General features: G+C 36.6%; 2 protein-coding genes across 9 annotated transcripts; one reads left to right on the forward strand and one right to left on the reverse strand.

Annotated features, from left to right (window-relative positions):
* Positions 1 to 1,535: 1,535 nt before the first annotated feature.
* LOC126762009 (protein daughter of sevenless) lies at positions 1,536 to 15,283 on the forward strand. Of its 2 annotated transcripts, XM_050478475.1 has the most exons (9): positions 1,536 to 1,761; positions 7,093 to 7,399; positions 8,091 to 8,581; positions 11,729 to 11,860; positions 12,778 to 12,895; positions 12,958 to 13,171; positions 13,233 to 13,545; positions 14,268 to 14,441; positions 14,502 to 15,283. In XM_050478475.1, exons 1-9 carry the CDS (start codon positions 1,693 to 1,695, stop codon positions 14,991 to 14,993), a joined length of 2,310 nt encoding a protein of 769 aa, XP_050334432.1. In that variant the 5' UTR covers positions 1,536 to 1,692; the 3' UTR covers positions 14,994 to 15,283. The 2 variants fall into 2 exon arrangements, with proteins under 2 accessions (XP_050334432.1, XP_050334433.1); XM_050478476.1 differs by lacking the exon at positions 7,093 to 7,399 and having other exon boundaries at positions 1,666 to 1,761.
* A 1,093-nt stretch (positions 15,284 to 16,376) lies between these two features.
* On the reverse strand, positions 16,377 to 27,023 carry LOC126762015 (afadin-like). Of its 7 annotated transcripts, none has more exons than XM_050478490.1 (10): positions 24,996 to 25,207; positions 24,908 to 24,935; positions 24,760 to 24,849; positions 24,504 to 24,672; positions 18,400 to 18,693; positions 17,688 to 18,313; positions 17,443 to 17,629; positions 17,209 to 17,379; positions 16,612 to 17,120; positions 16,377 to 16,541 (listed from the first exon to the last, which is right to left on the reverse strand). In XM_050478490.1, coding segments are annotated over exons 6-10 (885 nt in total). In that variant the 5' UTR covers positions 17,705 to 18,313; positions 18,400 to 18,693; positions 24,504 to 24,672; positions 24,760 to 24,849; positions 24,908 to 24,935; positions 24,996 to 25,207; the 3' UTR covers positions 16,377 to 16,540. The 7 variants fall into 7 exon arrangements, with proteins under 7 accessions (XP_050334447.1, XP_050334445.1, XP_050334449.1 ...); XM_050478488.1 differs by having other exon boundaries at positions 17,688 to 18,093; positions 18,190 to 18,313; positions 24,908 to 25,207; XM_050478492.1 differs by lacking the exons at positions 24,908 to 24,935; positions 24,996 to 25,207 and adding an exon at positions 26,720 to 27,023.
* Between the last annotated feature and the right edge of the window lie 803 nt (positions 27,024 to 27,826).

Below are 27,826 nucleotides of genomic sequence, written 5' to 3' on the forward strand. Positions count from 1 at the left end.
TTTAATGTTCGAATTTTGGGAATTTTTGAACTTTGAAGTCGAATATCTCGTTTGCAGTACCTATAACCCTATATATTTTTTAATAATGAGGACTTCCTCTTTCCAACAGTACCTTCAGATCGCGGCGCCAAAGAAATCGGAATTGTGCCGCTGTATGAGATATACAACGACATTGGCTATGTCATGTCGTACGTATGGCCGAAAACACTCCAGCTCTGAAAGTATTCGACGCAGTTCTCGCCGGGGAAGAAGAGGAATCGGAGAAGGACTTCGCTGCACTTGGTATCTTCAATTAACGCCACATTGCGAAAAGAAGAAACGACAGGCACGCTGTCTTTAACTCGGATGTAACCGCGTAAGCAGTGTCTACGTCAGTAAAGAAGAAGAAGATGATCTCAAACTGTATATAATTGAATTATGCTATTAAACTTACAGACGCATTGTTAGATATACATATACATATATGTTTGTGATAGTTTAAGAAAAGTGAAATAAATTTATAATTGATTTTTTTAAAAACTATTTTTTTTTTTTAAACTAATGGATTCTTTAGAGAAATTCCTGGTTATAAAAATATTACTTAACCGATACCTGTAACGCAGGGTAGAATTTCTGATTAGTTGAAATAAAGAAACACAATATTGGTACTGCAGATCTGTTGGAACAGATGGCCGTTGTCGAGTTTTCTGACACATTACTGAGTAATCGATAACGATCGATGTAGGAAGAATTGCTCTTTTGTTTAATTTTATTTTTATACATAAAGCTGTATAATGCTTCAGTTAGTTACCAACGTGCGCCCTTCCGTCATGGATAATATGATACGAGACTCTTTGATTCGAGAGAGAGCTGCCAAAACTCGCATTTTTTATAACATTTGCCAATGATGCCACTGCTGAAAAATATTAGTTTGGGTATTTAATAAATTATACAAAACACAAAATTAAACACTTTGAAAATGCATACATATATAAATGCTAAAATGCAAAATCATTAATTAATTTATATAAACATTTATTTTGCCAAAATATGTTCGCACAGTTCAATGAAATTTCATTTCACACTAATTTCGACAAGTAATTATAGCGGGTTACTTCTGGCATCCCGCCTTTTCTGAAATCAGCTGATCGAAATTCCCTGATCTTCTTCACTGTCAAATAACCAGGGAACGCGTTTGAGAGAAAAATGAAAGCCAATGCGAAAGTCTCGTATCATATTATCCATGCTTCCGTACTGGCAACATACTTGTGCCGTTTTCTCTTGATCACAATTGAGCAATATTACCATTGCCCTATTTGTATAAATGATTTGCAAACTTACATCCAATTATTATATTATATATTATAGTATTCAACTTTAAGTTTGAGCCAGTTTAAGTACATTTTAAATAAGATCAAGTATATGTTTTGGTTACAAAAAAGTTTCGAGACTGGCAAGTCTGCGTTTAAGAAGGCAATTTCGTTTAGAGAGCTAACTCGATTTTATGGAAAAAATCCAATTTGTGCCATAATTAACGTTACAGACGGTAGAACAGTTATATTGCTTAAATGAGAACGATAACAATTACGTTGTCCCTACGGAATTTCGGCACGTCGGTGACTAAATGAGACATGAGACAATCAATAGGCATTTAAAAAATTTTCTGTGTTGGTTTTTATATCTGGTGTGAAATATTTATTAAAATTACCTGTTATGAATAAAGAAGTTCATTACGAAGGTTGGTTGATAAAATCGCCACCCTCTAAGAGAATATGGAGATCGGTATGTTAAGAAAGAATGATATATCATTTGCATAAAATCAATGCATGTAAATCTTTGTTAGTTTCTTATGATGTGGTAGATTACATGTAAATATACTCTGTCTTTTATCCTCATATTGTGGTACAATGATTCGTTTGAAGACTGAGAACAGAATTGGATAGTAAATTCGTAGTTTCGAAGTGGTCTTAGCAATTAATGAATCTTCATTAATTTTAATCATTTAGTTGTATTTTAAATAGTTAATCTATAAAAATGGTGTTTTCTTATTCCTCCGTTATGTGGTATATAGGTATGTATATAATGATGTCCGTTTATAAATGAATAAGCTATGTCAAATAAGAAGTTACACACATGCATATGTATGCATACATTTGTATTGTCAATTAATCAGTGTTGATGAATTGCTGAAACTATAACATAGGGAGAAATAAGTAAAAAGTAAAAAAAAAAAAAACGAAAAATTAAAAGAAATTGGTATGAAAAAAATGTTTACAATTATCACATCATGTCAACACTTGAAAATAATGCGCATAAGAAAAAGGCTTCTAATTTCTAAACATCTCCAAATTGGGGACGATTACGATTCTTTCGGCGTCGCGATCTGAAGGTACCGTTGGAAAGAGGAAGTCGTCAAGATTAAAATGTATATATAGGTACCGCAAGCGCTTAGTTTATTAGGGGTGTTATGGAATCCAGGACAGAATTGCTTAGCTGTCAGGATTGCAAAACAATTCTGATTTTAAATGGTGTCACAGAATCTGATTGGATTTTTGTCTTTTCGAACATACGCAAAACCAATATTCAAACCAGCTGTTTACTAATGTGACAAAACTTGTAAATGAATACATTTGAAAGCAATCCTATTAAAGTTTTTAATAAGTTCCGAATTCAAGGAAGTTTTAAGAGATAACATTTATCGAATGAATAAAAACGCACAGACAATGAGTTGAAACCCGTTACATCAAAAAAAAATTTGAAGTTTCACTCAAAATTTAAAGTTTTACTCGAACTTTTTCTAAAACATGCAGCCAAATTTTAAAACTTCAACTGCAATGCAGTTGGGTTGAAGAATTATAAAAAAAGAGTGTATAACGTAATGCCGTCAATTAAAATCTCGAAATTAAGAAAGATTGCTTTGATAACACAACCTCTTCGTCGGTGAAAGTAAGTTTTTGTTGTTGTTGTAGCGGTAAAAATCTGCCGAGTAGACAGTCCTCGGCCGTATAAGAATCCGGGTTCGTTCCGGTTACGTAGACCCCATTGTCGTGGAATTTGTTTCTCGGAAGATTGAGTACATTTTTTAAATCGACTGAGGTTGTACCACCCATTAACCGTGCATGGTTGAACAGATGCTCTATGCTATGTTTTGCTACCCTTATTGCAGAAGTGGTGGAAAAATGCTATCAGCCCGGCGGAGACTTATAATTCACGAAAGAAGCCACAGCACACTTGATACGGGTCCACAGCAAAAAGCTGTCTTTGGACTATCCAATCCGAGCAAAATGGTTTGTGTTGGACCATAGGTTTACATTGATTTTCCTGAATTGTCTCCGGAAAATGCGCAAGCATCTTATGATTCTGTGATCTGACATGGTGCGCTCTAATGACACGCTCATAGTGAAAACGGTCCAAGCAGTGGGTTCGTTACCCAAAGTGATGCCTAGCTCCTCTCTTCTATTTCTTGTGAATCCACCCAAATTTTCAATACTTAAATCACTACAATAATTGAAATCGTTCATTTTGCTATCTAATTCGAGTGTAAGAGTATTAATGAGATATATTTTTATTTCGCATATTTTTATGAAAATGCAAATTTTTAAATGCGCGTCTTTGGCATGCTCCTCAAATAATGCACGCTTCTTTGACAGTATGACATTCAGGAAGATAAACTTATATTTGGTTCCTGAAGCTTCCTTACCTGCCCAGGTGTTGCTGTTGTGTCTGTTGCCCTTCCTCATTTGCTGTTGTTGTTTTATAGACCATCTTGTTCTTACGACCCTTGGCTCAACGCGGTGAACCGTCGGGTTAACGTTTAAGAAGAGAAACGCAAAGGCCGGCTGCGCCGCAGCGCCATCACGCCGCAAGGTCACCGTTGCTTCCAAATGGGGCAATGTTGAATAAGGTTTTTCATATCATAAATCTCCGTGATTTTTTGCGCTTTTTTCAGTGTTACTTTAACAAAAGCAGTTTCATTGGTTGAAGTCCTGTTACCCACTCGCTTCTTTCAAAAAGCCTACGAATTCTCTATTGGGTTTAACTCAGGACTTTGGTAAGGTGTATCAATAACTTTGTCTTTTGGACCGGTGTATAGCTTGTACTTCAGTTTATTCGAGTTTTAGGAGCCATCAAATCCAAATTTCTCTACGCTCCTCGAAATTTAATTTTTTAGAAAGTCCAGATATACCTCTTTTGTCATCACATCAGTGAAAATCCGCAGCTCTCCAACCCCTTTCGTTTGAAATACCAGGTGTACCCATTAAGAAACTACTGTTTTTTATGAAAAAGTAATACTTATTAATTTGGATTGAGAAGTAAAAAAAATATTCAAAGTATTGACCACGCCTTTTTACAAATTTTCACTACCTTTCTGGGAATATAATATCATATTTTGGAGCAAATTTTGTCTTGACACCCAATATTCGACTCCTGCTAAGAAATTGAATTGCTATAGCTTTCAAACTCTGTAAAATTATTTGTTGTGCAACATGACAGCCATTTGCTTTTGTCCATTTGCTTCTGTCCAATATTGCTTGCAGTTCGGCGTCTTCAAACGTTTTTGGTGGTCTTCTATTTTCTTTATTTCTCATACCAAAATCTTTATCTCTTAACCGTTGAAACCATCTCTTGCATGTTGCTTCTGATAGAGCGTGCTCACCACATGTCTCGACAAACATTCGATGCGACTCTGCAGCACTCAATTCCCAAAACTTTGTCGTCACTTGAGTAACGCCTTGCAGTAGGGTTGCTCCGTGTCCTCCTGACTCGTGCTGGCATTACGTCCAACCCGGGCCCGAAGGAATTTTTTTCAGCGTTTTCGCTAAAAGGCTCCATTCAAACTCCACCTCGGTCAGGTGTAATACATTCAATGGATGGAGTCGTCTTAAGACCTGTCAGTGGTCCCACTAATGAAACCTGGGAAACCCGCCAACAAACGGGAGTCCTATCGTTCGATAGCTCTCCTCTCCCCAGTAGTGAAGACACTTAAGGCCTTGCAATCACACAATGCTATTGACACTAGGACATAGAACAAACTACGCTGCCTCCAGGACAGAAGAGGTGAACCAAGAACCATCTGAGCGGTCGTCAATTATCCGTACTGTTTCGAGGAAAAAATTTTAAACAGAAGAATTAAACAAGGGGTTCCGCAGGGTGGTGTCCTCTTCCCGCTAACTTCTATGTCTCGAAACTCCTACAACCACCAGGGGAAGTTTCCATAACCTCGTACGCTGATGATTGCACGATATTAATTTTGGACATTGGAATTGATGGCATGTGTTCAGAGGTAAACGGCTATCTCTCCGACCTTTCTCGCTTCTTCTCTCACGGAACTGAACACTCTCCCCCATCAAATCCACAGCGACCATATTTACGAACTCGACGAAGGAGTACAGACATAACCTTAATATTGCAGTCGATGGCGTCAAAATTCTCCGCGTGACACTGGCAACCTCTTTGCATGCCCCATCAACCCCACTCATCTAACACCCCTCTCCCTTTGGTCCGACCCCGCCGAAACAGCACGTTTCATGCGCCTTCTGTTGGATGACATCGACGACAACTTGGCTAACCCTTACCATCCCAACGGGGACTAGGTATCCGTTAGAGCAACAACTCTGCAGCACTTTTCTTCAAATGCAAACAAAAAACTCATGCTTTCAGCAAATCTTCATTTTTCGGGACAATATTTGACTAAAATTTTTGAATATGTTTGACAGATGTCATGCCAACCAAATAGAAAAAAAATTAAGGCTCTCATAACACATTTGTATCTTAACGCTCACTTAATACCGGTATATCTCCACACCATTACGGAGAGCTTGGTAAATTTTACAGTTGGTATGATGTTCTTCTGTTACACAGTTGTGTTTTTGTTGTGTTTGGCTTTCTCCAAACTTTGTAGGGTCCATCATAGTATTATATCATTATCTTCGTCTCGTCACAAAAACGTCATTCCAGTACTCAGCGAGCCTGTTAACATTGCCAATAGCAAAGACAAGTCGCTTTTCAATATTAACTGCAGAAAGCAACAGGCATTTGGCTTACTGATGGCAATAATTTTTATGAACAGATGCCAACTGCTTTAAGCTTCTTCTTCTTTACTGGAGTAGACACCTCTTACGCGGTCATAGCTGAGTTAAAATAGCGCCCAGTCGTTTTTCGGTTTTTAGCGCCAATTCAAGATACCAAGCGCAACTAGGTCTTTCTCCACCTGATCTCTCCAACGGAACGAAGATCTTCCTCTGCTTCCACCGTCGGGTACTGAATCGGAAACCTGTAAAGCTGGAGTGTTCTTCCATCCAGAAAATATGACTAAGCCAGCGCAGCCGCTGTCTCTTAATTCGCTGAAATATGCCAATGTCGCCGTATATCTCGTATAGCTCATCGTTCCATCGACTGCGGTATTTCCCGTTGCCAATGCGCAAAGGACTATAAATCTTCCACAAAACCTTTCTCTCAAACACTCCTAAATGATACATTTTGTTGTGCTGGAATCTAGGTAACATAACCATATTTCGATTATGAACATGAAGGTTGAATTTTCCAACTGTTATACCAAAGAAGCCTTCTTTGCCAACCTGGCGTTAAAATCGCCGAGAAAAAATGTTAACATCGTGGCGGGAGCAGTTGTCATAAGCGCGCTCCTGCCGCTCATAAAAGGCATCTTTGGTCATATCAGGCGTGGGCGCAAATCAGTGTTATGTTGAAAAATTTTGCTCTAATGCGGATTGTGGCTAGATGCTTACCCACCGGAATAAATGCCGGGTATAGTTCTACGATTGTAACTGCTTACCCAGAAGCATGACTATTCCCCATTAAACCTCAGGTTTGCTTGCGGATTATTGTTGGTTTTCTAACTCGAATAGTTCTAGGTGATACAAACAACCGTTAGGTGAACAAAACTATTATACTCTGTAGCAACATATAGCAAAAGCTTAAAAAGGTATCATAGTTTACGAAATATGAATTGATAAATGTATTTTTTCTTTTTGCAAACAATTAATTGGCAAATCGTATATACAATACAATAACTTTTATTAAGATCCTAACAATGTTAGTCAAGAAAAGTAAAAAAACAAAACTATATTATTGCTTTTATCTTCTGTCTTGCAGTGTTGGCGCCGTCGCTGGTTTACACTTAAGCAAGGAGAAATACCTGAACAGTTTTGCCTTGAATACTACACTGATCGTAATTGTCGAAAACTGAAAGGTATTATTGATTTAGATCAATGTGAGCAGGTTGATTGTGGTCTCCGGTTGGAAAACAGGAAACAAAAATTTCAGTATATGTTTGATATTAAAACGCCGAAACGGACCTATTATTTAGCTGCTGATTCTGCAGAAGACATGCGTGATTGGGTTAATTGTATTTGTCAAGTATGCCACTTACACGATACCAACCATTCATTGGAATATAATGGTAATTTTTCTTTATTTATTTTATGGGAACTTAATCAAATCAAACGCCTTTATCACATTTTTTAATTTCTACTTTGATAATTTATCATAAAAAAATAAATACGACAATAATACAATATATCGACCAAGGGTAATTCGTCCAACATTACAGCTTTCTATTGGCTAACAACTTCTTCAGTTGAATTGATACGAAAGTGTCAAACCAATTGCTAAAAGTTTCATGGGTTTAAATAAAATAGATGATGAACATTTCCACAAACATGTCTGAAAATCGAATGTAACTCAACTCGACCTTCCCATTTCTTGTTAAAAATGCTAAATCTAAGGCGAATTCTTCCCAATACTAGATAGTTTTGTGTCCAATTCCGGGAATTTTCTCAATGAGCTCAAATAGTTTTTACACTCTTGCAACATGTTGCTACAGAGTATAATATTTTTGTGAACTTAACGGTTGTATGTATTACCTAAAAATAATCGAGATAGGTATATGTATAAATTGTATATGTATAAATGATCAGAATGACAGGACGAGATCAAATGCGGGTGACTGTCTGACTTTCCGTCCGCCCATGCAAGCTGTAACTTGAGTAAAAATTAAGATATGTTAATGAAACTTTATAAAAGGGTGTCTTGGTAAAAATGAGGATTATTACGAAATTTATTGGATAAATACTTTTTTATCTTCATTTCAGTTAAATGGCGTTCCACAAACAATAAAAATGCAATTCCTGTGGAAGTGCCGATTAATACATTATCAAGGAAAGATAATCAAAACAGAGAAATAAATCAAGAGAAACCAGGTGTTTTAATGCCGTCACCGATATATTATAACAACGTTTCTAAAAGTAGGGAGTCCACTTATGCTAACTCGGAACATAGCAGCAGCGTTTTGCAAAATAATCTAAGTTCGGCTTCAAATAACGATCGAGAAACCACGAATACAATCAGTCAAACTACTGCCGTTTCGAACAATGAAAGTAATATTTATCTTAACACATCTACAACATCTAATCAAAATCATGAAAGAAATGGTGCAACTCGAAAAGTTCCAGAAAATTTAAAACTGCAGAACTCACCTTTATTAGAAACATTGTCACTTAGTGTACAATCATCCCCTTCATTAAGCACCTGCTCTGGCCCATACATTCCAATTAGCGAATGCTTCTCTGGCACACCAAAACATGTGAGTAATTATTATTAATATTTAATATAATATTAAAAAAAGTAAAGAAGTCTAAGTCCGGGTGTAACGGAAGGTATCATACTCTCACATTTTGTAAAGATCAAAGCCTGGGAATTACCTTTAGGTGTTAGCAAAACTTTATTTGTATTAAAAATCTTGCGAAAGAATTCAACATTCATTATTCGATGAAGTAGTAAATGTATTACAATCAAAATTGTTATCTTATTAACGTATAGTGAAGGTCACAGAGTTACTTCGTTTTAATACTAGACGTTACTTCGCGTCAGCGAAAATTTTAGCAAAATCATCCTCAATTGATATACTTATGTAAGATATGAACTCAACCGAAGATGCTAAATTTAATTTATTGAGTATGAACCAAACTTGGTTGAAATTAGTCGAGTAAGTCTGGAGTCTCGAGCAGTGCTATCCCCGTCGTCCAGTTTTGATACCGGCTTCTATAAAACTATCTTGTACAATCCCGTGTGTGAAATTTAATGTTTCTCACGTATTTAGTTATTTTTATGGGTTTATCACACTTTAAGTTTTTATAACAACAATTTTCATCTATTTTCACACTGTCGCAAGCGATAACAGAAACTTTTTTTTGTGAGCAAATTTCGTTGATTTGGCTAATTTGGGAGATATGTACATTACACCTATTAGAGGTAGAGGGTAGGCACAGACAACGTTTTTCAAACAGTAGACTACGTCGTTTAAAAAGAGCGAACGTGGCCGCCCCTTAACTAATTCGCCCATAATGGCCGTAGTTCCCATGCAAAGTGGTTTAGAAACAACACCATTCTGGGACCGCGAGTATTTGTTACTATAAACTACCGCAAGCAGTAACGTTGTCATCATTCACAAGTGCTTCAGAGTGATCTCTATGCCACTGAGAAACTGCTCCCGGAGTGTCACACGTATTAATGTTTGTGTTGTTTACACAGTTATCAAGTTAAGTCAACTGTTATTTCCCAAGCTCTTTCCTCATACTTGTTGACGTTATACCCTTTAAGTATGTAAAATAATTGTATTGATTATATTAGTTTGTATTTGCGGATTCAGCTAATAACTAATATTTGAATTAACTTTTTATAATTTTGCAATATGTTGCTACAGAGTATAATAGTTTTGTTCGCCTAACAGTTGTACGTATCACCTAAAAGTAATCGAGATAGATATAGGGTTATGTATATATAAATGATCAGGATGACGAGAACAGTCAGCGACTGTTGTCTGTCCGTCCGTTCGTCCGTGCAAGCCGTAACTTGAGTAAAAATTGAGATATCTTGATACAACTTGTTGTGCAGGTTTCTTGGTACAAAAACTCGAGTTCGTACTGCCACGCCCACAAATCGCCATTAACCGAAAACATATAAAGTGCCATAACTAAGTACTAAATTAAGATATAAAATTGTAATTTGGCACAGGCAATCGCAGTAGCAAGGGGCACCTATGTATGTGTAAAAAAGTTTGGAAAAGTGGGCTTGACCATGCCCTCTAATATGTTTAATGTACATATCTCCTAAACCACTAAAGCTGCAACAACCAAATGTGCTAAGCTCGTATATTACCTACAGTGTGAAAATGGACGAAATTGGAAAATAACCCCGCTCACTCCCCATAGAACGGTACTGTTCAAAACTACTAAAAACGCAAAAAGTCCATAACTAATTACGCCAGAGACATTAAATTTTACCTCCTAGATGGTATGAGAAGGCTTTATGAGAGCTGATGTGAAAATTGGACAATGGTCGTGGTACCGCCAACTTTTTGGTGAAATCCCATATCATAAATTAGTACGTATAATTTTTCTAACATTAAAATCGGACTACAACCACGCCTACTTCTCATATAACACAATTTAAAATTCCATTTGATTCTTTCACTTTCCAGTACACAAATTAAGAAGTAATTAAGGGGGTATTCTGGTCTAGCTAGAAGCATGAATTTCAGGTAATTTTTAAAGTGTCGTAAAAAAAGGCAATTAATATTTTTACTATCCATTTTTTATTAGTTATTTTTTAATTTTAGAAGAGTACAGAAAAAAATTAAAAACTAAAAAAGTAAAAAATTTCAAAAATTATGAGCTGACGAAGTGGGGGGTCTCTAAAAATTTTCACGTGACCATACCCATGATTTCAACGCTACTAGTTATCTGAAACCAAAAAAAAAGATTATTAATCTAGGAAAAGTGGGAAAAAATTTTTTTCACAAAATGGCGACTGCCTGAAAGAAAAAGTTTTTTTGGATCACTTTTTCTGACTATTTCGATTTTTTTAAAAATAATAAAAATAAAAATTTGGGGATGGGGCTAGTTCCAACCATAGACAAGCCTATAAAGAAGACTATGAAAATTTCAAGTAAATCGGTCCAGTAGAACCTGAGAAATCGTGGGTATTGTTCCGAAAAAGCCAGTTTTGAGAAAAAACGCGTTTAAAGTTTCGCGTAAAGTCTTTTGTTCGATTAGTTCCGGCCGAACCAGTTTGGATGCCGGGTTAGAAAAATCTAATCTATATCTCCGAAAATAATTTGAATTTTGAAAAATACTCTTGTACACATATTCTTGAATAGTTAAACTTTGAAAATAAAAAAAATAAAATCGATTTTTTTAAATTTCTAGACCAGAATATCCCCTTAAGTAACGGAATAAAATTTTGCAGTAATAATTCCCTTGCTTTTTTCTGTTTTTGCTATTTTCTGTCATAATAAAATGAATTGAAACAAAAAATTTAATAATGTTATTATTCAGAAACAAAAATTATGACAGAAAATAGCAAAAAAAAACACAAAAGAAAAACAAACACATGCGAAAGCCGGAGCAAATATCGCTCTAAATTTTTTCTGCTACCGCTACGGCTACGCAGAGCACAGAACTTCACTTTTTACTTGACAAAACTCCGAGCAGATCAGAGCATATACATATGTATGTACTTTTTCGTTGTTCTGCTATGACTCTGCTACGGCTCCCGTCAAAGTGAAAGCGGTGGCGATAGCATAGCAATAATTCTATAAATTTCGCTGCTACGGAGTAGTATATTAAAACCATGATATAAAATGTTCGGTTGCACACGAACTTATTCCTTCATTACATGTTTATTTTGTTATTGTAGCATACAATAAATATACATTGATTATTTTTTTCAGCTTGAAAATCCAATTACTCCATTAAATAATCTTGATCCAAAATTTTATGACACTCCACGCAGTCACAACAATATAGGCTTGAATCTCACCAATGACCAATCGTATTCACCAAAAATTACGAACTATAATGCAGTAAGTGAAAATTTTTAATTATTAACATTATTTTCCAAAAAAACGCTTTCAAAACCAATATAATATTCTGCTAATTAATTTCATTCAAATATATAAGACTCGAACAATAACATTTAATATTTTTTTAATTCACTTTGTTGTAGTGGTGTAAATATATTTTGGCACTCACTTCGGCCTTAAAATAAATTCTAATTATGCTAATTTGTTAATCTGGTGGATATTATTTTTTAAATTGGCATCTAATAAAAAGGAAAAAAAAACTATCACATCAAGAATTAAAGATACATTTTTACAGGTATTACCTAAGTTATACTTATAACAGACTTGTGGTAACAATAATGCCCTATTTCTTTCTAGTATTTATTTAAAAAATCTATTCGTACACAAAATCTCTGTCAAAATGACAAAATTAATTAATAAAGTGGAAAATAAAATATTTTTCAGAATCACTTGGATCACGTACCAACGTATTTTATGACTAGTTTTTAAGGCACACTTTACACACTTAATTTTTTTTATGGAGAAGTTAATTTTCGCATATATGTATGCAATAATAATATTTTCTTTCTCCATTGCACATACACATAGTTCATCTTTATTGCTGACAATTGTGCTTTTACTAAAGTTTTTACAAATAATTTTTTCATATGGGTAAAAAATACTTATACATATGCTAAAATATCGTAACTACTTCGGTAACTCTTTCACAATTTGTTTGTTTCTAATTTTTCTAATTAAAAAGAATGGTTAGGACTTTCTTTCTTAACCGGAAATCTTCACAGTTCAGACTCTCGAAACTTTTCTTTATGGCAAACTCTAAGAATAATATGATCAGTGCCAAATCGTTATGATGATGTTAGTTTTAAGTAAACAATTGTAAGGATATACGTACATATAAACATCTTTTCATTAATTAGAAGCACGTACCGGCTCCCACGAATTGCGCAACAGTTAACCGTTCGGATTCGGATTCCGAAAGCGTTTTTACGGATGATGATGATTGGACATACCCTATGCCTTTGCGTGAAAATGTTGGTAGGTATTATAATTACTAATTACTTTCTGTATAATTTAAATAATTAAAAATCCTTCTTTAGACCGAAATACAAGGCCTTCCGACAGCTCCGTTGAAAATGAATCCTTTGTTTTAACGTACTCGCAACGTTTTTCTAAATTACCTGATGATGTTAATGATAAATCAAATGTTTTCAAATATGATGTGGACGCTGAAAAAAAGAATCAACCGATCGAAATGATCAAAAAGTATAAAAATAAACAAAATTTATCCCTAGATATTAAAAAGAATGAAAGGTATTTAAATAAAACTATATAGTAATACAATTTACGTAAAAGATTTTAATATTGGTTACAGAACTTTAAAAGAAATATTACAATTATCCGATACGGAAAATACTTCGCCAGCTATGGGGCCACTGGATGCCAATTCAATAGTAGACGAAAGTTATGATATACCACGATCTCATCAGTTGCCATATCATAATATAGATCAAATATTTAACGAAAAGATATGGACCCCGGAAACTGAAGAGTCTTCAAATTATGCATTGGCTACAACAGAACATCCGAAATCAAATACTCAAAAGAAATTACAAGAACATTTCTATACAAACGCGGCGCCTAACAAACTTGAAGGAAATGTTTTTCGTTATGATTTTATACAACACGTAAGTTATATTTTTGAAATAATATTACATTGTCCGTTGTTTTATAGTTTAATTATTTCCTTCTAAAAAAACAGTTATCCAATACCATATATATGTACATATGTATGTATATATAGAAAATTTAAACAACTTTGTCTCCTAAGTTTAATAATTCGCTTGTTTTTGTGGGCAACACTATTGCAACAAGAAAAAAACTTTAATTTAACAATTTCTGTGGAGATTGCACTGCTGATTTAGACAATATTTAAGACATAATTTTTATCGTTCAGTTGATATGATAGCTATATGTAATGGTGGTCCAATATCGATTCTTGGAGACAAAAGGATCTATGTTAAATTTCAGATCGACATCTGAAAATGATCTGGATGCTGATATACCTATTTTAGGCTATCCGACGTCCCCTTCTGCTTGTTACAAACTGGTTGTCAAATAAAACATACACTGTTTAGGTTATAAAGAAAGGAAGCGCTTTGTTTTGGTTGTGGTCCGTTTGAAAGGTTTGTAAAACTGCTGCACTCTAGAAAAGCAAAAATAAACTTCTTACCCTACCTTTACACACAAACAAACGACACAATTTAGTTTATCTGAACTTATGGACGGGATAATATGTATGTTGAAAGAGAAAGTTAGTTTAATTAATACATTCGTAATGTAAAAATATCCTACATATTTAATTAACCAAAAATTTTTTCATAATATTGTTAAATATTTATATCTAAAGACCGAATTGCCGCCGGTAAACCGCAAACTGAAACCAAAACTTAGTATTAACAATAAACTACCTGAGGGCGACTCCGAAAATCAATGTGTGCCAGAGAAACCTGTAAAGAAGGGATTTATTGAATCTTCAACTCCACCTTCAGTGGATAGAAATCTAAAACCGAATGTATATAAGGTAAATCATTATGATGTTTTGGAAAACGTATATATGTATGCATACCAAGTTGATTTGCAGGCAGTCAATTCATCATTATTGGAACATGGAATGCGACGTTCCGTGGATATATCTTCTTCAATAGAAGTAATGCCAGAAATAGATGAATGTATATTAGAAACTCGCACATTACCAAGGAAAATTAGTTCACTTTTGGATAGAAGTAATAATGGCGGGACTGCAGATATTTCAGTTTTACATCAGCGGTCAAAATCTGCAGCAAATTCAATGTATCAAGAGTCTGTTGAATGTAATCCCCTACAAAAAAACACAAAAAATGAACATCGACTACAGTATTTTGATTTAGATGTAACGAATCCACCAACTATAAATCGTCAGAGTATAAGCACAAGCAATTTAACCAAGGAGGAATCCAGCAATGTCGATTTATTACCGAAAAGTTCTTTGAAAAGCGGTGTAGTTTATAATTCAGTAGATTTTGTGAAAACTGAAGCATTTAAGCGTATCCGCGAGGAACGTAAAAAAGAAAGTGAAGGTGTAAGTTCTAAATAATTTGTTCTCTACTATTTGCATGTAGAATATAATGATATAGTTTTGTACAGTCAGCAAAATAATTGATTTGTATGTGTTAACGCGTGTGTTTAAAAAATATACATTTATTTATTATTATTTTGCATTTTTAAATCCCAGACATTTCTGCGAAATTTTTCAATTAATTTTTTGTTAAACTGCTAGAAAATATAGTCTTTGCTAAATATGGTATATCATACTTTGTGCAATTAGTCATAGTACCCAAATGTTTATATAATAAATGAACGCATATACTATACTTTTTTATTTAATTATTATCGATTTTTTTTTTTTGTAGAAGACAAGCAGAAAAGAGAAAAAAGGACTTAATAAAAATAAATTTTGCTGGTTTTGATTTTGATTAGTAGGTTTGTTTATATGGCTTTTTGACCAATATTTAGCGTACTGGCAGCGAGTGGACTGTCGCTACGTAATAGCAATGGATTTCTGAAGGAGTAGGGCGGCCTCAGTTTCAATTTATTCCTGAACCCATTGCGAGTTTTTTCTTTCGGATCCATTTTAATCAAATGGTTATCGCAGTAATATACTATTGCAAAATTATATCGATTCTCCGAAGTAGTCTTGTTTCCTTCTTGACTTCCAATAGTAAAAAAATTGTAGTGTAATTGTAAGTAGGCAAACTAAATATCGGATGGCCACGACTTCAATAAATTTACTCGAGTGGCCGGTATGTTCTCAACATATCAATGCAATAGAAAACATCTGGGGGTGCTTGTGTTCTTGTCTCCAATTTAATAATGCGGAAGAATTCCGTCATAGTCCATTAGTGGGATCAATTGGACACTAATTCGCTACAAAACTTAGTTTTAACCATGCATAAGAGAATATTTGAATTGATAAAAGGTAAAGGAATTCAGGCAAATTGTTAAACTGGAATAATAAAATAACATTTATTATATAATACTTAAATCAAATGGAATAATCATAAAATTTAATGGTTTTAGTTTTCATTTTCTTTCCCAATTTTTAAAGTTGTACAGTTGTGTTATTACACAGTTCTATCCACATCTCCTCAAATCAAAATCACTATTGAGAAGTTTTGGAATTTTGTGAGGTCTTCCTTATGCTGAGGTGAATTCAAAAACTTTAATGCTCACAATTTCCTCTTAAATTTGTGATATCTGAAAGCAAACCTCACGATGCAAAATCGGTTGTGTTTGTTTCGTTAATTCAATATTTTTAAAGAAATTTGCAATTATTTTTTTCAAATAGAATGGAGGAACTATTCTTCCAAAGGCGTTATCTATTATAAATGTAAGTATTCGTCTATTACAATAAAAATGTAACTTACGGTTTTTGTACATTTTACTTCTTTCTAGGTATGAATAAAAAGACATATACATATGTATGTTTAAATAATTCAGTTATTTTATTAAATAAACTTTTTAATAATATAAGATCTGATAAATACTTCATATAAAAATATGTAATCCTAATTATTATAAGAACACACAGATGAGGCAAAATGAAATGGTTCTCCCTGGGTGATATGCGTCAATGCATTGTGATCTGCAAAATATAGGAATTAATATACATATGTATTAGTATTCAATTTTTCAATAGTATAATATTAGCTTACCAGTGGTTTAATTTTTCTGTAAGGTTATTGAGCACTGTTGTCATAGCTGTTAGTGCTTGCGTCATTTGGCTCAATACCCCCGTCAATTGTAGGTTTTGCTCCGAGGTCTTTTGCAGCTCCTCTCGTCTCTCCCGTGTCATCTGCATTAAGACACCCATCAACTGTTCGTTTTGCTCTAAAATTTTTTGTTGTTGGGAAATGGCCCGCTCTTCCCGTCTCTCATGCGCCTTCAATTTTTTTAGTACCTTTCCAAGCATTTTCACTGCTGTTGGTTTGGGGGCTTCAGAAATGACTGAAGCAGAAGTTGATGGTGTAGGAGAAGGCGGGATGGGAGGAGATAACCTAGAATGGGATACATCAGGAGAATATTCGATAAGAGGTGGTGAAGTGGGAGGTGAAGGTGACGAAGGTAAAGTGCGGAGATATATAGCAGGAAAAGCTGGAGCAGAAACTGGCGATGGAGATGGAGCAGGAACGGTGTCCGTTGTTGTGTCCAACGGCGACAATACCTGTAAGTATAAAACGGACCGATGAGTGAGTGGCTCTTATAATAATAAGGGTATAAATATGCTATGTGCGTTTAAGTAAAAAAAATACCTGGTGATCCGAACTCGGCACTCCATCAACCGTTGCTGTCTCAAAGGTTGAACTTTCCTGCACCTCACATTCTGATACTCCAACTGCCGGAGGGTCTCCACCAGTAATTTGCGGGTGGGCTTTATCTTTTCGCGCTCGGCTACGCAACTGATGTTTCCAGTGCGTTAACGTCTGTGTTAAAAAAAAAAAAACATATTATTGTTTCGTGAAACACATAAACACTTTTAAACTTACCTCTTTCCATTTGGTTGCTGTGCGTGTTGGCCCTTTTAAGGCATTTAATGTTTCTGCTAATTCCGACCACAACATTTGCAGCTTATGAGGGCTGGTCTGCTTCTTTCGTTGCAACTCAGGATGCTGCTTGCAGAACATTATATAATGCTGTAGTTGCTCCTGAGTTGTTCTTTTAAATTTTGAAATCCTAAAAATAAATGAAATTATTTATGCACCACATTTAATAGATTTTCAAAAATACTCACTTTTCTTTGCTGCCCATTTCTTTATTTTGTTTTGTTTATTTAAAAAAAAACACAGTTAAACACCAAAATGCTTTTAACCTCGTGTGGTGAATTTTGTGTTTTTGTTTTGTGAGGTTTGAATAAAAATAACCTCACAATAAACCTCATCAATTTTTTTCCTCACAAACCAGTTGTGAGGTTTTCTCAGAATATTGCTCAAAATTGTTTCCACCGTATTAGAGTTGCCAACACACATGTTTTATAGAACACGCTTTCTTCAAAATACTTACCCAGCAATTCGACGGGCAAAAGTTTATGGTAGACTAACTGTCAAATCTATCGCCACTGCCGTTGCCAAATCTGTATATAAGCATTTGTTATCATAACATAATCATTTGCGAAATGGATTCGAGCAGGCAAGTACGACCTATAGAAGCGTTTAAAAATTTGAAAAGCTTTTTTTAGTTGAAATTTATAAAAGGATAGACAGGATTTTAACAATTTTTGCAGAATGTCGGTTTACCAATTTGGTGATGCAATCCTCTTGTAAGAGGAACTCTTATAATTATGAAAGCATTCGAATTGATTGAATATGCTTATTAAATTTAAAACTTCGCTCATTCGCCAATCCATTTGTTATAAATTTTCTGCAAATTAACAATATTAAACTGAATGTTAATTTTTTGGAAAAATACATTAAATTATTTTGAAAATTATTCTTCTTATTTCGTACCTTATTTTTATAATTTAACACAACCACCGTTATACTCGCGCTAATAAATTTAAAATAATCGAAATGAAGCTGCCGCCAGTACATATATGTTGCCTCTTCGAAATTTTCATAGAAATGAAAACTGAGTTGTCACACTGCTGAAGTGACAATCATTGCGTGCAATAATTAGCAGACAAATTTTTATATTATATATTATATTCCATAAGCAATAAAGTTAGTATACCACCAACTTTGCCTGGCGAAATGCCTCGTTGTAATTTTGTACCAGAGTGTAGAGCCCTGGAAGACGGATATCTGTTAGCAAACATGTAAGCGACTTGTTAGTTTATATTATATATTATTACCTTCACACGAGCAACTTGTGTTGCGCAACTCTGCTCGAGATTTTTTCTCATTCTCTTTCACTTTACTTTAACCCATTGTCTACTCTTTACTTTAACCCATTGTCGTTTCTTTTTCCTTATAGGTATTTGGGCCACTCTATCACATATATTAATCAGCTCTGTCAATTAAGAAATACATTTTATTTATTAAAACAAAGATATATCACCCTTTTTACTATCGTCTGAATCAATTTGTATGGCTTCCTCCATACATTTCACAATATCTTTAATTAATTCGATTTTTTCGTCATACTCCATTTTCTAAAATATTTATATTATATTATGTATATTTGTATACATATTTGCAAATTACTTACCAAAAGATGAAATTAAATTTTTTAAATATATTCAAAATATTAATTTCAAAAAAAATATACGCAAATGCAGCTATGTATTACGAAAGAAAGAACACGAATGCCGAAAAACGTCGCAGCGAACTGTAAGAACACAAAAGTTGCTGAACACTAAACTGGCGCGATTCACTTTTCGGATAAACCAAGTTAACAAAAGTTGCTTCGTGTGATAAGGCTCTTATTGTTCACTTTTGGAAACGTTAAACTCTTTATTATTTTGTGTAGAGTGGGAAAATGTAACACATTGCCATTTGATCTTCAATAATTTCCTCGCTCTAGCCAATGGCAAGTATTGTATGCTGTCTTTTTCTAACAGAATGACTAACGTTTGTTATCAAATTTCTATACAATCTGTTAAGAGTAACAAATACTTTTGTTAGCGCATAGCTTACCTATGTATAATGCATAACAAAAACGCGTTTGTTACCCAAATTTCTGTTAGTGTTATTATTTTGGTTTGCAGTTTGTTACCTTTAACATATAAAATTGTTAGCAGTAACAATCATATATGTTACCTCTATATGTTATTATATTTGTTACCCATTTGTTCTTCTTCTTCTTAATTGGCGTAGACACCGCTTACGCGATTATAGCCGAGTTAACAACAGCGCGCCAGTCGTTTCTTCTTTTCGCTACGTGGCGCCAATTGGATATTCCAAGCGAAGCCAGGTCCTTCTCCACTTGGTCCTTCCAACGGAGTGAAGGTCTTCCTCTTCCTCTGCTTCCCCCGGCGGGTACTGCGTCAAATACTTTCAGAGCTGGAGTGTTTTCATCCATCCGGACAACATGACCTAGCCAGCGTAGCCGTTGTCTTTTAATTCGCTGAACTATGTCGATGTCGTCATATATCTCGTACAGCTCATCGTTCCATCGAATCCGGTATTCGCCGTGGCCGACGCGCAAAGGACCATAAATCTTTCGCAGAACTTTTCTCTCGAAAACTCGCAACGTCGACTCATCCATTGTTGCCATCGTCCAAGACTCTGCACCATATAGCAGGACGGGAATTATGAGTGACTTATAGAGTTTGGTTTTTGTTTGTCGAGAGAGGACTTTGCTTCTCAATTGCCTATCAGTCCGAAGTAGCACTTGTTGGCAAGAGTTATCCTGCGTTGGATTTCTAGGCTGACATTGTTGGTGGTGTTTACGCTGGTTCCAAGAAAGACGAAATTATCTACAACTTCAAAGTTATGACTGTCAACAGTGACGTGAGTGCCAAGTCGCGAGCGCGACGACTCTTTGTTTGATGACAGGAGATATTTCGTCTTGCCCTCGTTCACTGCCAGACCCATTTGTTTTGCTTCCTTGTCCAGTCTGGAGAAAGCAGAACTAACGGCGCGGGTGTTAAGGCCGATGATATCAATATCATCGGCATACGCCAGCAGCTGTACACTCTTATAGAAAATGGTACCTTCTCTATTTAGTTCAGCGGCTCGACCTATTTTCTCCAGAAGCAGGTTGAAAGAGTCGCACGATAGGGAATCGCCTTGTCTGAAACCTCGTTAGGTATCGAACGGCTCGGAGAGGTCCTTCCCGATTCTGACGGAGCTTTTGGGGTTGCTCAACGTCAGCTTACACAGCCGTATTAGTTTTGCGGGGATACCAATTTCAGACATCGCGGCATAAAGGCAGCTCCTTTTCGTGCTGTCAAAAGCAGCTTTGAAATCTGGTCGGTTGTTGATTTTCCAGGTCTGAAGCCAGACTGATAAGGTCCCATCAGTTTGTAGAAGGTGGGCTTTAATCTTTCACACAATACGCTCGATAGAACCTTATATGCGATGTTGAGGAGGCTAATCCCACGGTAGTTGGCGCAGATTGTGGGGTCTCCTTTTTTATGGATTGGGCATAGCACACTTAAATTCGAATCGTTGGGCATGCTTTCGTCCGACCATATTTTACAAAGAAGCTGATGCATGCTCTCTATCAGTTCTTCGCCGCCGTGTTTGAATAGCTCGGCCGGCAATCCGTCGGCCCCTGCCGCTTTGTTGTTCTTCAGGCGGGCAATTGCTATTCGAACTTCTTCATGGTCGGGTAATGGAACGTCTGCTCCATCGTCATCGATTGGGGAATCGGGGTCGCCTTCTCCTGGTGTTGTGCGTTCACTGCCATTCAGCAGGCTGGAGAAGTGTTCCCTCCATAATTTAACTATGCTCTGGGCATCAGTGACTAGATCACCTTTGGGGGTTCTACAAGAGTCTCCGGTCTTAAAACCTTCTGTTAGCCGCCTCATTTTTTCGTAGAATTTTCGAGTATTACCCTTGTCGGCCAGTATCAAGCTCTTCATACTCACGCATTTCGGCCTCTTTCTTCTTCTGTCTGCAAATGCGTCTCGCTTCCCTCTTCAACTCTCGGTATCTATCCCATCCCGCACGTGTTGTGGTCGATCGTAATGTTGCGAGGTAGGCAGTCTGTTTTCTCTCCGCTGCGACACGGCACTCCTCGTCGTACCAGCTGTTCTTTTGCACTTTCCGTTTGAAATTTGAAATGCCGTCCCACAGTTCCCTTATACCGAGTTGTTGACGAGTGCTCTCAGAGAGCAGGAGTGCAAGCCGAGTAGAAAATCGTTCGGCTGTCTGTTGTGATTGCAGCTTCTCGACGTCGAACCTTCCTTGTGTTTGTTGGCGTGCGTTTTTTGCTGCACAGAGGCGGGTGCGAATCTTAGCTGCAACAAGATAGTGGTCCGAGTCGATGTTAGGACCTCGGAGCGCACGCACATCTAAAACACTGGAGACGTGCCTTTCGTCTATCACAACAGGATCGATCTGGTTGGTACTACTACTACCGTGGCCATATAAAGTAGCGCAAGTTTGGTGTGGGATTCGTGGTGGGAGAGAGACTCCGTCGCCGAGTACTGTCATTCACTGCGGTGATTTGCGCCCACGCCCCGATGGAAGAGAAGGACGATGTGACCAAAGATGCCTTTTATGAGTGCTTGGAGCGCACTTATGAGGGCTGCTCCCGCCGCGATGTCAAAATCGTGCTTGGCGAATTTAACGCCAGGGTGGGCAAAGAAGGTATCTTTGGCATTACGGTCGGTAAGTTCAGCCTCCACGACGAAACATCCCCAAATGGGGATCGACTTCGCCGGGGCCCGAAATATGGTTATCTGTAGTACTAGATTCCAGCATAAGGAGATTCATCAAGCTACCTGGCTGTCTCCGGATCGAAAAACTACCAATCCATCATGTTGTGATAGACGGAAGACACGTCTCCAGTGTTTTAGATGTGCGTGTGCTCTGTGGTTCTAACATCGACTCGGACCACTATCTTGTTGCGGAAAAGATACGCACGCCAACAAACACAAGGAAAGTTCGACGTCGAGAAGCTGCAATCACAACAGATAGCCGAACGATTTTCTACTCGACTTGCACTCCTGCTCTCTGACTGCATTTGTCAACAACCCGGTATAAGGGAACTGTGGGACGGCATTTCAAACTCCTTACGTACAGCTGCAACCGAAACCATTGGTTTTCGGAAAGTGCAAAAGAACAGCTGGTACGGCGAGGAGTGCCGTGTCGCAGCGGAGAGAAAACAGACTGCCTACCTCGCAACATTACGATCGACCACAACACGTGCGGGATGGGATAGATACCGAGAGTTAAAGAGGGAAGCGAGACGCATTTGCAGACAGAAGAAGAAAGAGGCCGAAATGCGTGAGTATGAAGATACTGGCCGACAAGGGTAATACTCGAAAATTCTACGAAAAAATGAGGCGGCTAACAGAAGGTTTTAAGACCGGAGACTCTTGTAGAACCCCCAAAGGTGATCTAGTGACCGATGCCCAGAGCATACTAAAATTATGGAGGAAACATTTCTCCGGCCTGCCAATGGCAATAAAAGTATAATGCCAGGAAAAGGCGAACTCGATTCCCCAATAGAGGACGATCGAGCAGACGTTCGACTGCCCTACCATGAAGCAGTTCGAATAGCATTTACTCGTCTGAAGGACAACAAAGTGGAGAGAGCCGATGGATTGATAGCCGAGCTATTCAAATACGGTGGCGAAGAACTGATAAGGAGCATGCTATAGATTCTTTGTAAAATATGGTCGGACGAAAGCATGCCCAACGATCGGAATTTAAGTGTGCGCTGCCCAATCCACATAAAGGGAGATCCCACAATCTGCGCCAACCACCGTGGGATAAGTATCCTAAACATTGCATATAAGGTTCTATCGAACGCATTGTGTTATGGATTTAAGCCCACCGTCAACAAGTCGATTGGACCTTATCAGTGTGGCTTCAGACCTGGAAAATCAACAACCGACCAGATATTCACCATGCGCCAAATCTTGGAAAATACCCGTGAAAGGAGAATCGACACACACCACCTCTTCGTCGATTTCAAAGCTGCTTTCCACAGCACGAAAAGGAGCTGCCTTTATGCCGCGATGTCTGAATTTGGGATCCCCGCCAAACTAATACGGCTGTGTATCGGGAATCGGGAAGGACCTCTCCGAGCCGTTCGATACCAAACGAGGTTTCAGACAAGGCGATTCCCTATCTTGCGACTTTTTTAACCTGCTTCTGGAGAAAATAGTTCGAGCTGCAGAACTAAATAGAGAAGGTATCATCTTCTATAAGAGTGTACAACTCCTGGCGTATGCCGATGATATTGATATCATGTTAGTTCCGCTTTCTCCAGGCTGGGCAAGGAAGCAAGAGAAATAGGTCTGGCAGTGAACGAGGGCAAGACGAAATATCTCCTGTCATCAAACAAACAGTCGTACTCGCACTCGCGACTTGGCACTCACGTCACTGTTGACAGTCATAACTTTAAAGTTGTAGATAATTTCGTCTATCTTGGAACCAGCGTAAACACCACCAACAATGTCAGCCTAGAAATCCAACGCAGAATAACTCTTGCCAACAGGTGCTACTTCGGACTGAGTAGGCAATTGAGAAGCAAAGTCCTTTCTCGACAAACAAAAACCAAACTCTATAAGTCACCCATAACTCCCGTCCTGCTATATGGTGCAGAGGCTTGGACGATGTCAACAACGGATGAATCGACGTTGCGAGTTTTCGAGAGAAAAGTTCTGCGAAAGATTTATGGGTTGTTGCGCGTTGGCCACGGCGAATATCGTATTCGATGGAACGATGAGCTGTACGAGATATACGACGACATTGACATAGTTCAGCGAATTAAAAGACAACGGCTACGCTGGCTAGGAGTACCCGCCGGGGGAAGCAGAGGAAGAGGAAGACCTCCACTCCGTTGGAAGGACCAAGTGGAGAAGGACCTGGCTTCGCTTGGAATATCCAATTGGCGCCACGTAGCGAAAAGAAGAAACGACTGACGCGCGGTTGTTAACTCGGCTATAATCGCGTAAGCGGTGTCTACGCCAATTAAGAAGAGAATAACTCACCGCTAATTTATCCTCACACGCAAGATATGCTTGTACAATTCCAGTCATATATCGATATTTGCCGTTTGTATGGTGGTAAACACTGACTCATTGATGCCTTGTGCTTCAACGTTTATTAAATGCGGTTGGAATTGCTCCTCAAAACTTTTATCACATAACCATCAGGTAACTGTGATAAAAAAAAAATATTATATTAGTAAAATTCGTTAGTTGAAAGCTATTGGTGACAACCACAGTTGTTTTCAACGCTACTCACTGTTCCATCCCGATGTCATAGGTGATATTGCAAAGTTTCTCTTTGATCATGCAGTTTCAAAGGCAGAGGTGTGATTAAACTTATAACCAACTGTAAAAAAGTAGTTTGATAATTATATTAAGCTTCTTTTGTCTAACTTTATTATTACATTAATATGTGTACTAAGTGCCTCCAACCTTAAACAGATATCGTGTGACATTACGGCCAGCAATGTCCAGTAGTTTTTGTAAACTTACTTCAATAATTTTTTCTCGGCTTCGTAATTAAAATATTTAGCAAATAAGAACTTACTGGTTGAAACCCAAAAATGAACCAAACTATTGCGCATTTCCCAGCTTCTTCTTGAAAAATTGTGTTACGCTTTTTGTCTTTTAACATATTAATATTTCGTTAAGCTTGAAAGTCGAAAGTTTTTCTCTTTCTTACTTATACCATGTTCAGACCGTAAATTTGAAAGGATTAGATTACATTTAAGCCCTTCACTAATCAGCCCGTTCTCGCTGCCGTTGAAAAGATGAAAAAACAGCTGTTTTTGCCATTCAAGAATTCACATCGCTCAATATTTATCAAAAGAAAATTGTCATATAGTATTTTGTAATAAAAGCCGTATTCTTTTAAATATTTTCCATAAAATGGAAATAATGGACTCATGTTTTCATTTGAGAAGCCGATGTTCAGATGAAATTAGATTCATTGCTTTGTTTGTTTAAATTTTTTTCCTTTTGTAGTGTCTAAATCAGCTGTGATAATGTAATAGATTTCCATGCAAAATCAGAGTCGCACAGAGAGATTTAGCGTGGATCAGTTTCAAATCACTCCGATGAAGTGATTTCGAACTGTCATTTTTGTGTGGCGAAATCTTGATAAATTTATAAGATTAGTGGGATAAACCACTCAACAGCCGAAATCGTGTGATTAAGTGTCGGTCTGAACATAATATTACGATTTCTCCCATTCAATCGAAAATTGCACAAAATGTAACAGTGTTGGTGAATAGCTGGAAATGTTTCAAGTTGTCTGTGCAATCTATTACCTCCATCTTGGAAGGAGGAAACCACAAAAAGTAGAAAGGATTAATGGGTGCTCACGCTAGAAACCGGTTATGCCTAAGGACGCTAAGTAAGAATCACATTAATACCCTGGTTTGCATCTTGTCTAAGTTTAGTTTAATAGCTTTCTCTTTTCTCGACGAAAATGTCGCCTCATTATATGGCAACATAATAAAAATGTTCTATCAGAGAACGTAAATTATAGAGAAGGTCCAACTACGGACAAGCGTGTGATTTGTCAAAAGATAATAAAATGCGATGGGTGATACGTGAGCAGACCTAAGCATTCAATAAAAAGTATGCTCAGAAATATACATTGCTATTACAGACGTATGTTGGCCTTTTGCTTTTATTTTTATACGTTTACATGCAATCATATTCATTGATGTGAATATCATTTTGCGAATTTTTATGAATGCATGCAAAACTAATAACATTATAAATATATTATGTAATTATCAAAACAATATTTGTAATTAAAGTGCAATTGATCTACTTTTTAAATATTTATTATGTTTAATAATATAACATACTTTCGTATACATATATATGCATATATGGTATAAGTATGGCATATTATCATAATGTCCTAAAAAATTTAATAAATTACAATAATAATATAATATGTAAGTCACACCTTTCTCCATTTAAAACTTGTATACACATCTATCCTTCACATATGTTAGTACAATTTAAATTCAAATCGAAATATTATCATTTATGAGGAATAAAATATGAGCGCTCTGCTCCATGCCATGCTTGTGAGATTATCTGATACCAAGTGCCAAGTGTGCTTATGATTATGATCCTTAAAACTCCTGGCACTGGGCTTTTTATGTCTTGCAGCGTTATTTTACAATTTTCCATTCTTGAAAATGTTGTTTATTTCTCTTTAAATTTACCATCCTTACCTGGAGACAGACGCTGCCCAGTGAGATTCTTAATTTGAATCAGACGATTCCAGAATTTTTGTTGTTTAGACAGTTATGGACGGTGACAATTTACTCCATCACAGGCTTCCTCGAGCATCTCTGCTACTTTGGTCGGGGATTGTTCGTATAAATATTTGCAGCTAATCTACTTATTTGCAGGCCGTTCACCTACTAATCCCTAAAGTAACTTAAGCTGGCCTGTCCTTCCACTGATTTGTACGGCAAATTCATATTTTTAGTGCATACTCGTATAAGCCATTGCAGTTCATAGTTGAGCCTTGTCATCGATCAGCCAGTAATGGACAGCCTGCATAAGTGATAGTGGATTATTGAATGTTTTAGTAAGCTATACTAAAAGAATTATAGAAAGTTGTAATGCTAAACGTCATTATCAGGCAGGGAAAGACTACGTATGTAGTTAGTGCCTGATGCCCTCTTCCGCCAGTTAACAAATTCACTCTATTTTAAACCTGAACAATCACCTATTTATTTGGTGGATCAGGGTTGTGAATTTGTGAATAAAAACCTTTGAATATCGAATTAAATTTCAGAAAATTGAAAATATGAATTCGAAATTTAATTTTTAATACCAAAATCAGAATAGCTAAGTATTTTCAAACTAAAAGGTAAAGTAAAATGGGAGGCGGGGCTAAAATGGGGAAAAGAAAGATTATTATTATTTCTAACTGAAAAACTATAAATAATGGTATTTAAATATAAAAGTGCTAAATTATGTTGAGATTGTATCAAAATAAATTCTTCTTTTGAATCATTTAACCTTTCAATTTGATTAACCCTTTTTTTTATTTTTCAATGTATACCACAAATCAAAAGTTTAATAAACACGAGTTCGTAGATGGGCGTAATCGGACCACTGCCACGCTCACAAAACGCCATTAACCACAACTAAGCTTTATATGAAGATATAAAACTCTTATTTGGTACATAAATATTGTACATAAAGGGGATCACAGTAGGAAGAGGCACCTGTGGCCAAAAAAAAAGTGGGTGTGGCCCGCCCTTTAGCAAATATATACATTAATATATCTGCTAATCCAATAAAGCAAAGAAAATGGATGAAATCGG

The sequence above is a fragment of the Bactrocera neohumeralis genome, chromosome 6 (genome assembly GCF_024586455.1).
Source record: "Bactrocera neohumeralis isolate Rockhampton chromosome 6, APGP_CSIRO_Bneo_wtdbg2-racon-allhic-juicebox.fasta_v2, whole genome shotgun sequence".
Classification (NCBI taxonomy): Eukaryota; Metazoa; Arthropoda; class Insecta; order Diptera; family Tephritidae; genus Bactrocera; species Bactrocera neohumeralis.

Coding starts and splice junctions, on each gene's coding strand:
- LOC126762015 (XM_050478492.1), bottom strand. Junction 17,380..17,442: donor CAGCAACCAAATGGAAAGAG/GTAAGTTTAAAA, acceptor TTTTTAACACAG/ACGTTAACGCACTGGAAACA. Junction 17,121..17,208: donor TGCCGAGTTCGGATCACCAG/GTATTTTTTTTA, acceptor TTATACTTACAG/GTATTGTCGCCGTTGGACAC.
- LOC126762009 (XM_050478475.1), top strand. CDS start 1,693: ATGAATAAAGAAGTTCATTACGAAGGTTGGTTGATAAAATCGCCACCC. Junction 7,400..8,090: donor CCATTCATTGGAATATAATG/GTAATTTTTCTT, acceptor TCTTCATTTCAG/TTAAATGGCGTTCCACAAAC. Junction 13,546..14,267: donor GTTATGATTTTATACAACAC/GTAAGTTATATT, acceptor TTATATCTAAAG/ACCGAATTGCCGCCGGTAAA.